The 11,041-nt window shown below is 32.2% G+C and overlaps 1 protein-coding gene across 1 annotated transcript; it reads left to right on the top strand.

Annotated features, from left to right (window-relative positions):
• The first annotated feature begins 6,395 nt into the window (after window positions 1-6,395).
• Window positions 6,396-7,592, top strand: LOC102627981 (ethylene-responsive transcription factor ERF036). Its single transcript, XM_006465603.4, has one exon. The coding sequence runs from the start codon at window positions 6,565-6,567 to the stop codon at window positions 7,294-7,296; it is 732 nt and encodes a 243-aa protein (XP_006465666.2). The 5' UTR covers window positions 6,396-6,564; the 3' UTR covers window positions 7,297-7,592.
• The last annotated feature ends 3,449 nt before the right edge of the window (window positions 7,593-11,041 follow it).

The following is an 11,041-nucleotide window of genomic DNA, read 5'->3' as shown; positions in this document are numbered from 1 at the left end:
GTGATAGTATACCGTTATAATAAAATACACACGGGTAAAGATTATTAAAATGTTAATACAATGAGATGAATACTAAAAAATATGGATTTAATATGTTCATTTAAATATTGAAAGTATTACGAATATAATGAAAAAATTTCCTAACTATTGGTGCCTATTTAATATTTATGATATTTTTGGATCAGAAAATGAAAATTGAATGTAAAGAAGATGGGCCATGTTTGGAGGAAATGAAGTTAGTGGATAAAAATGCATGACGCTATCACACAACAAAACCACTTTTCAAGGTCCTCATAATTAGGCCTCAATTCGGGTGGATTAACTCAAATCATCAAAAGCTCGTTGAATTTGCTACGAGTCTTTGTTTATTGTAATTTCATTTGGCCTGCGTTTCATGGAAGTATTAGTTGTTTAAACGCCAACCACATTCGGGGCACAACGTGGAATCCACACACACACACCATTGTGAGGAGTTTTTTTTTTTTTTTTTTTTATAGTTTTCATTAATATATGTGATTTACATGACTCTTTGGGAGCCTTTCAATGGGATTGCCATTGATTTCATAAAAAACAATTGATATAAACCATCAACTTTTCCCCATACCTTGCAAATTTCTTTCAAAATTGGGTGGGTTGGTTATCAATTTGAATAAAATGAGTAAATGACAATACCTGGGAAAGGATGTGGTTTTAAAATTTGGTATGCATATGACCAACAACCAAGCTAGTTTAGGCAACTGGCTTTGACATTCTTAAAGGCTTAACACATTAAAGCCTCATTAAGAAAGGAATATTTGGGCAGCTAGGATTTTATGTGGCATGTTAGATTAAGTTATACATATAGAGTCATCACAACATGTAACGTTTAGGTGAACAAACTCACTAACAGAGCTAGATTCCTTCTATCCCACTCCATTTGGGAAACAAGACGATATAGATCGATGATCAATTGATCATAATCGGTACATGTTTTGCTAGTAATTGACTGGAAACTGGGGTTTATTTTCCTCTTATGCGATTATGCATGCATGCAATATATCGACCATTCATTTATGGATATTTGTTGCGAGAATGAGACAACGCAAAATGTAACCGACGACTAAAGATGACAAAATTTTGCTTGGGGTTACTCCAGGCCAGGCTGATCCGTCCCATTCAGGTCAAGATTCAAGCACGCTTTTGTGTTTCTAAAAACTAATCAAGTTGGGATCAAACCTTCCTATCTTTTTGTTTCGAATCAACTCCATTGATGACAATCACGACTTGCTACCAGATGATAAAATTTTTCTGTTGGACCACAGTGACCTGTCTCGTTCAAGCCCAGTTTGAGTCTTTATATTTCTGTGTGTCAGTGTAACTGAGAGATCAATTAAAGTAAGATCAAGATCATCTTTTTTCCTTTTCTGGAATATTTATAATTAGGACAAACTTATGGTACCACAGTTGTATGGTACCATAGCTAGATCCAACTATTAGATCTAGTCAACAGTTGTCACCAGAGTTAGATCCAATGGCTGAATCCAACTGTGGTACCACACAACTGTGGCACCATAGCTGGACCCAATTAATTAATTGTGATTTTTGTTTTTGTTTTTTGCCATTTTTTTCATGCTAGCTAGTTGCACCCTACTTGTGACAAGTGACAACGGTCACAGGAGTTGAGAACTTTTTTTTTGAGAAGAAAATCTCAGTTGAACTGGAAAGTCATTTGTCCAAATTCCAGGATTTTCAAATTCTAAAAAGCTGTAATTTGGGCTATTGTTGTGGGATGACAAAAGTAAGTTTCATCTGGCATATCCCAATAAAATTGGGCTGAATGGACCGGCGTTTTACAAATTCATGTGCTTGTGGAAAATGAAACAGAGACACCCACATGCATCAAGTGATCAAAGTTCATAATTTTGAAGTGCATGAACTCTTTTGAGTTCCCTCAACTTCATTTTCAACTCAAAAAGTCACAAAAGGTTACCGAATGCATTGTAACAAAAAGCCACTTATGGAGTCAAATTTCTAATTATCAATATTTTGGCTGTGCTCTTTAAATTAAAGTTGGTGCATGCATTTATAAAACTATTTTTTTAAAAAAAAAATAGAATAGAGTTTTATTTATTTATTTATTACTTACACGTCTTTTATAATCTCCTTTAAAAAAAAAGATCATATTAATAAGAGGGAATGACTGTGGTGTCCCTTTGAAAAGTTATGCCTGACGTAATATTTAATGATATACATCAAATTTGTAACCTAAAACTTAAAACTTGTAATGAGACTGCTGCTACAAACTTGAGTTGCAACATCAGACTTTTATATTTTACATGGCAAACGGCTCAGAAATCCTGAATGTGAATATTCACTTTTTGCTTTTGAACCAAAAAAAAAAAAAAAAATCCCTCTTTTCTACTTTCTAGATTGATTATCTTTTGGGTTTTTTTTTTTTTTTTAATGCTACTATCTTTATTTAAATTTTCTTCTTAGTTTTGACTCCATTGTCACAACTAACGGCAACTAGGAAGTGGCGTATACTGCAAAAAGATGCAAATATAAAACTTTTAAAAAGCAAATTACTTCAATTAGCGGCCAGTTCAATCATGAGTAAATTCACATCACCATATTTTAATAATCTCACAATGGGATGTTGGAAAAGAAATTAAAAAAGTTAAAAGAAAAAATCCAAAGGATATTTTCACCTTTTGATTTTTCCAAAAGTTACACCCCCCCAATTATTTTGATAGCCGTGTAAGGGTGACCAATAATTTATAGCGTAAGAACAGTCCATTTCTGAGAAAAATTACAAGCAAATTGTTGTACTTTTAACATCACTTAATTAACACCCTTTTGTTTTCACATACTGCGTGCGAAGACTCTGAAAAATATATGTACGTGAGGGTGTTCATATTTGATAGCTTCAACTTTTTTAGCTTTGGAGTTAGTGAGACGTGACTTGATATTGAGCCGCATTTGAAATATGGGTCCTAAAAAAATATATATATTAAAGCGTGTTTGAAAAATAATGAATTTACAAAATATCTCTTGATATTGTTTTTGTCAATTGTATGTTTGTTCATTCAATTTTCTCTCATTTTTTTTTAAAAAAAATGTAGCTAACTTGGTCCAAATTTAGAAAACAAATGAATATATAGATAAATTTCTTTCCGAATATATAATCCGACCTTCCGACGTAATTGATTGAGGAAACATAGTTTTTTTTTTTTCATTTCTCTTTTGTTTTTTTAATTCCCCCTCTAGGGTATTGTTTGGTCAATTGGTGATTCTAGTCAATTATAAGGTCTAAAAATATCACAGATATTTTAAAATGAGAAGAGAGAATGAAACTTCGAGAGATCATAAAATATTTTTTCTGATCCCACAAAATTAAAAAATTAAGATATGATAATGTTGTGGAACTGTAACATACACAATACAAAACAACATTGCACTTTAATTATTTCATTGAGGTGAATGAAAACAAGATCCTACATTGTGCTCTGGACTGGTCTTACGATATGAAAAGATTGTGTTGTGTTGAAATCAATGCTATTCTTGTGCTCTGGGCCAGATACAGTCATTTACAATGTGCCCATACTCTTATTTATTTTAAATCTCTTTTAAATTTCTCACTCTCTATCTTTTTATTTTCTTATTGTGAAAAAACAAGAAAATAGAACTCTAGTTTTGTGGGTAAATTTAATAAATAAGCCCCATACATATTTTGAGTAGATTAGGCATCTCAAACTTTCTATCTTAAATTTCATCACAAAATAATATGTAATTCATTAATTAGTTAGTAATTCTTTACGAGATCTAAGTATATATATATTTTTTTTGTGACCACGAGGTATTTTGGGGAGGGTCCTAACTGTGGGAGACACCTTTAACCCCGTACCACAATCCAGACTAAAAGTCCTCGCTCGAACCGAGAGGCACATGTTCTCTCAAACAATTAATGAATGTTACGTCATTTATGACAACTTTTTAGAAAAAAAAAATTGGAATATATAGCACTACTCGGTAAGGGTAATATATATATACACTTTATTGAAAGGGATTTTGAATTTTTCTGCTTCTAAATCTATGTACAAAGTTGTCAAAAATATATATATATTTAAAGCATGTTTTGTGATGCCTCTTGGTTAATAAATTTCCTTTTTAAAATTGTTTAATCTTTTAATTGAAGAGCTTAATTTTCATGATTCACGCATATATAAAAGAAGGCAATTCAGTGGATGGCGGTCTAAAACTAAGAGCTAACTGATGCTAATTGTATTTGGGGCATAGGATGGTCCCCGAAATAGAATTCGGAAAGCTTTGCTTTGAAAGCAATTGATCTTTAAATTGTATTCATTTTTTTTTTTTTCATTTAGTAACCTTTTTGACTCTCGTACAAAAAGAAGAAGAAGAAGATGATGATGATGATGATGATGATGATAAAAGATTAAAGGATGGGAGAAGGCTAACATTTGTCCAATCAGAGGCTATCATAAAATTCAACACAACCGTTACGTGCATTGGCTAATTAAGCAATTCAAAATCAACTTATCTTATATATATCTCATTTTGAATGATGGCCCTAAAATTTCCAAGCTAAAAGCAGGAAAAACAAAAAAAAGTTTCAATTATAAAATGTGTTTGCCGGTATGGACTTTGGAATGGAACTCCCACTAAAATTAAGCAATAATTGCTATAATAAAGATGGCATTGATCAAGATAAAGTAAATAGGATTATCTTTCATAAAAAACAGACAAATGAACAATCCTCAACGGACAAATATAATAACAAAGACATATACATGGTGTGGACACGAGAAAGAGAATGGTTTTTAAATTTTAGTTGAACGTTTGTTCGATATAATTTATATCTTGTGGAGACCATGGTCCCAAAGAAAAATGTCCCATTAATCAAAGTATCCAACCTTCTATTGTCTTTTTTGCTTTATTTTTTTCTTAATTATTATTATTATTACTATTTTTTTTATTAACTTTGCTATATGGGGTATGCTGTATACTGTAGAAGCATCTTAGAATAGTGTCTGATTTTTTTAATCTTAAAAACTAGGGTAATAGTTAAACTAATCTAAAAAGTTTCATCAGATAGGTTTTTTTTTGTTAAATTAGCAATTGATTTATTTATCCATATAAAAACATAAGTATATCCAGAATTTAGTTGATTACAATTTTCAATATTTTTCTTCTCTCTCTTATTTTCTTTCACTTTCCTTCGTTTTCTCACTTGCCAAACACCCACTATGACAATACAGTTTTTAGATTTGTTTCATTTGGAGCAGAATTCGTCTCATTGAGTGTAACTAAATTATGTTATGAAATTAGATATATTTGTGTCTACAAACATTGAAAGCAACAATTTATTGCTGAAAATTCCACGTGGAGCCCTTTGGCTCTTTATCCACAAAAAAAATTTTAATTTTCATTTTCAATTTCAAGTCTCAACTACTCAAACGTCAAATCCCCTTTAATTATTAATCCGGTTCGAACCACAATTCACGAGTGGCATTTGGGCAAAATTAATCGTCCTTCATCCGATCGCCAAAACTTTACATCACACACAGCAAGTATATGCACAAAACAAGTAAACGACCTATCAAAAAAAAAAAAGAAGGCGACCTGGTATTGTTTTTCCTTTGCATGGGAAGATCACGAGCTTCCCAAAACAAATAAAACAAAGGCGTGGGTTACATTGAACAATGAGATGAATTCTCAATACTAATCAAGTTTAAAACACCTAATTGTTTGATGTAATAGGTGACTCGTAAGTGAGAAATCAAGAAAAAAGTAGAGAAAAATAAGAGCTGACGTGACGAGAGCGGGCTTCGGTTGAATAAAGCATCATTAGGGAGCGACGCGTAATATTTTCATTAATTATTTTTACTTTTTAGTTAATTCTTTTACGTCAAGTAAACGGTCAATTAAGTTTGTATAAGAATATTGTTTGTGGTTGTATCATTATCGAAAGAAGTTGTTAATAATGTGAAAAATATTTAAAATCAAACCACAGATATTCTATTCCTAAGGACGAGGTTGCCTTTTTTTTTTTTTTTTGTTAAAGAAAAGAACTGAAATAAGGATATGACTCATCGGTGGATTTTTTTTTTCTTTTTCCTTCTTCCTTATGAAACGAAAAAGCAGTGTTTTTGACTTTCACTTAAATGCAAAAAAGAACTAAATAAACATGTAAAAGCAATTTCAGCATTATTCATTCTAAAACATACACGTACTCGTACCATCTCGCTTTATGCTTTTGTTCTTTTTCCGCAAACACAGTTGTACTTCTACGATTAAACACACACACACACACACACACACGCGCACACACACACACTTTGGTTTTTTTTTTCTATTTATTTATTTATTTTAATTAAAACTCTCTGTTAGTGAGTATTTGTCAACAGTGAAAACAAACGAAACGAATGGTAGGTTAGGCGTCACTGTGACAAGAAATTAAAGGAGCGTATTCTCCTTCACTCTTCCCTACAAAAACCCTCCCATTACTCTTCTTCCTCTACATAACTCTCTCTCTCTCCTCTCTCTCCTTCTCTTAAACAAATTTAAATGGCCTCATCATCAGAATTATCAAACATTTCATCAGAAGAAGCTGAAAGTGCCAGCACTAACTCATCCACTAATGACTCACTGTCGCAGCAGCGCAGCAGTAGTGATACCGGATGTCGTTCTGAAAACCATCCTGGAAGTTCCAGGCCTAAAAGAAAAAGAGAGAGCGAGTCCGGGACCAAGCACCCGGTCTACAGAGGAGTAAGAATGAGAAGCTGGGGCAAATGGGTGTCCGAAATTCGCGAGCCGAGGAAAAAATCTCGGATTTGGCTCGGTACCTTCCGTACTCCGGAAATGGCAGCACGTGCTCATGATGTAGCGGCTCTCAGCATCAAAGGCGACTCGGCCGTGCTCAACTTTCCCGAGCTTGTTGAAGTACTGCCGAGGCCGGTCTCTTTGCTGCCGCGGGACATTCAAACTGCGGCCACCAAGGCAGCTTCCATGATCATTGATCCTTCCTCATCGACATCCGACGAAGTTTCCGCGCAGCCTCAACAGGACGAGCAGGCCGAGTTGGGGGAGATTGTTCAGTTGCCTAACATCGAAGGAAGCTTTGATTTTGACTCGGCAGAGTCACACAACGAGTTGAATATTCCTATCCATGATGATTTGTTCGATGGGTGGATTTACCCACCAGTCGTACAGGATTTTGTTGCAGAATTTCCAGAGCATATTTTGGCTGCCGAGTCTTTGATTCCAGGCGACTTTGAAGCTTCCTCAGTGTGGGATTAATTGCTTAATTAATTAAAATGCAGGTGTGATTTTTCAATTTTTTTTGGGTTTATTTAATAAATTAATTAGTTGTTTGCTACTCTGTAATATATATAATTCACACACTTTACTTTAGTGCTAGTATATTATATACATAGTCTCTCTTTTTTTTTTTTTTTTTAAAATGTACAAACCACTAGCCAGATAGCAGATTGTACAACCTGCTGATTGAAAAAAGAAAAAAACTGTTGAATATTATTATTGTAATAATTATTATAATAATATTGAGAGAGCACAGCCTCTACCTATTACTGCAACCATTGTTTTATAGTTGTATGTTATTCTTATAATTACTGATTCAGTAGAACTTCCAAATAGAAATACTCTATATCCGATCAAAATTAATGTTATACTTAATTGGGGTTACCGTTAATTATTGAAAAAAAAAAGTTAAACCGGACCGAGACTGTTATTGATTGATTGATTGAAAAAAAAAGTTGGGAAAAAACATATTAACCCTCGGCTATTACCGTAATTTTTGTTAATGTATCAGAATCTTTATCATTTTTGTACTATTGCTATTATTATTATTATTATTATTATTCCTTTGTAGCGATCATTGATGAGAACAAAATTGCTGAATACGCTGAAGCTTGGGACGTTGCTGATGAAAAATATATGACATGTGCAAAATGAACCGTTGCAAAGTTTTTGAACTGGAGAGCGACACGAAGGAAGAAAAAAGCACATCAAACGCGACAAATTTAAATAAAATGCAAACACTTAGATGGCAATAAAAGCAAACTACTTTTCCCGAGAAATTTGAAATTTTTTTTTTTTTTCATAACCAACGGAGAGGAGATTTCTTAGAAGATTCCCCCATATATATATATATATATATATATATATATAAGCACATAGTTACCTTTTCCACCTCTGAAGACCATAAGCCCCAGTTGGTAATTTCCAAAAACGTTCTCATAGAAAAAAAATTGAAAAAAAAAAAAGAATCAAAGAAGGATTCTTTTCCCATATAATAACGAGATCAATACTATTTCTGATTATTGTATTAAAAGTATCCGTTAACTATTGGCTAATCCATTGTATTATATTTTTTTAGGGAGAAAATATACTTTATACAGAAAAATATAAACAAAAGTAATTGGGAAAATGACCTTCAAAACATCTTCCTAATTAAGGACATGGAAAACAAAACCCTTTTGGCAAACACTGTCTCAGTAGCTCTAATATCCAAACGATATCTTACTTAAGGGTTATTAAGTTGAATTTTAAAATATTCTTTCACAAATTTAGTCAAAAAAAAAAAAATGTATTGTTTGATTGAATGTACAAGAAGATTTTAAATTTTGAATCAATCAAACCTTAGGTCACCTCGTCACAAAAGTGACATAAGCTCTGTGTTCATCGTGATCCATGTGGGAAGTGAACTGTGGCCACCAATCAACCTTTGGAGTGTCCACAGCATTTAATGGAGGCTCATTATTTTTTCCCAAATGAGCCTTTTTTTTTCCTTTCTTTTCCCAATTTGTTAATCATATCATGTTTCAAAAAGAAAAAAAAAAGCCAATCATATTGCACGGAACCTAAACAAAATCAATAAAGTTGACGAAAATTGTATTTACCTTCGACATTTCATATGATCAGCCATAATCAATCATATCTATTACATTTTAATACATAATTTGAACTCAAAACGTCTGATTTGAAGGTTACTGTTACTACATCATCTCTTAAGTCTCGACCACACACCACTGAGCTTAAATTTGTTGATCACGAGTCACCGTCACGAAGCATAGCCCTAAAATTTGGGTTTACTTTTATGGAGACAGTGAGCCATTATTGAGTAATTGACATTTATGGACGTGACTTCTCCTGTAGGTGGGTCGAAAATGACACACTAATTTATAATTACAAAATATCGGCTCCTACACGGTATAATATTATCGTTTTGGGGTCTGAGTTTGTATGATTTTGTTTTTTGAATCCACTAAAAAAGTCTCTACTGTTTGAAACATGAACTGATTAACCATACAAACGTAATCAACATTTCTAGCCATGTGATGTAGAATTTGTGACGCTCTCGCCCTTGCCCTTGCGTGTTCCGCTCTGAATTGAACATAATTTCTCCTTGTGTCGATCGCCCGCCTCACTGTTGTTCGAAAATTCTGCCGCATAGCCCGCAGTTACGCAGTCAATTCTTTTGTAATCTATCAAGTTGCTAATTAACTTGAGGTTGGTTTTGTTTAATTGTTTTCACCTTCCATAAAATAATCATAACAAGAATACTAGTCTTTGTTTACATTTGTTATATATAGACGTTTACAATTGTAGTCTTTGTTTATAACTTTACATAATAATAATAATAATAATAATAACGAGGGAAATTATCAGCTATATACCCTTAAATGACACTCGTATCAAACGTGTGTGAATACTTTTTAAGTGTATCACTTGTATATCCTAAGTTGACAAAACATTTATGCCGTCCACCAATTCGTTAACTTTCATTTGCAAGCGCTGGCATCATAAGGGTAATTTAGTCTTTTAAGATTGACGAAACTTTGATTTTAAAAAAACGACATGTCATCCTATTTACCTAGTAAAACATGACATGTCATATGATATATATTGATAGAAATGACATGTCATCCTATTTAGCAAATAATTATTAATAATTGCTAAAAAAACTACTTTACAACCGAATCTACTCCTCTAAAATTTAACTTAAATTTTTGAAGATCTACTCCTCCAAGCTCCAACTGGAAATTTTTACGGTATAATAGATATAATTGTAAATAGGGTTAATTTTGTCCTGCCCCCAACTGTTTCAACATTTTTCGCCACACACCCATATGTTTCGAAAATACTCACTCCACACCCAATTCCGTTAATTTGACCGTTATGTTTAACGGAGCTATTTGAAATTTAAGTAAATGTCCAAAATACCCCTTATCTTGAATTAGAGAAAAATAAAATGAGATAAAATATTAATTTAATAATTAATGTTTACATTAAAAAAATTTATTTAAAGGTAATTAATAATAATTTCATCAATTAAATTATCAAATAAATTTAATTTATCATCATCAAATAATATTTAGGATATGAATTTCCAAATTTGCCCTTTGACCGTTAGAATAAACGGTCAAATTAACGGAATTGGGTGTGGAGTGAGTATTTTCGAAACATATGGGTGTGTGGTGAAATATGTTGAAACAGTTGGGTGCAGGACAAAATTATCCCTTGTAAATAATATGTTGTTAATAATTTTTTATGGTATAATATGAATATTTTTAATGGATAATTGTTAATAATATGTACCATTAATAATTTATTTTTTAATAAAAAATGTATTTGTTAATAAAAAAATAAAAAAATTATGTATTGAAAATTTACGTTAATTTTTTGGGTAAATTTTTCTTTTTACCTCATTTTGAGTTTCAAGGGCAAAATAGTCAATTTGCTACAATTATGTTAACTTTCTAACGGAATTTAACGGATTAGTGGACGGCATAAGTGTTTTGTCAACTTAAGGTATACGAGTGATACACTTGAAAAGTGTTCACACACGTTTGATACGAGTGTCATTTAATGATATATAACTGATAATTTGCCTAATAATAATAACAACCACAATAACTTCTATGACCCACTAGGCACTAGCTATGACTATATATATATTGGTGAAATCAATAAATGTTAATTATTCAATTCAAAAGGGCGAGCTTTTATTATATAGTGTAGT

This window comes from Citrus sinensis, chromosome 7 (genome assembly GCF_022201045.2).
Source record: "Citrus sinensis cultivar Valencia sweet orange chromosome 7, DVS_A1.0, whole genome shotgun sequence".
Lineage (NCBI taxonomy): Eukaryota > Viridiplantae > Streptophyta > Magnoliopsida > Sapindales > Rutaceae > Citrus > Citrus sinensis.
This window is presented reverse-complemented; position numbering and strand designations above follow the sequence as displayed.

Coding starts and splice junctions, on each gene's coding strand:
- LOC102627981 (XM_006465603.4), top strand. CDS start 6,565: ATGGCCTCATCATCAGAATTATCAAACATTTCATCAGAAGAAGCTGAA.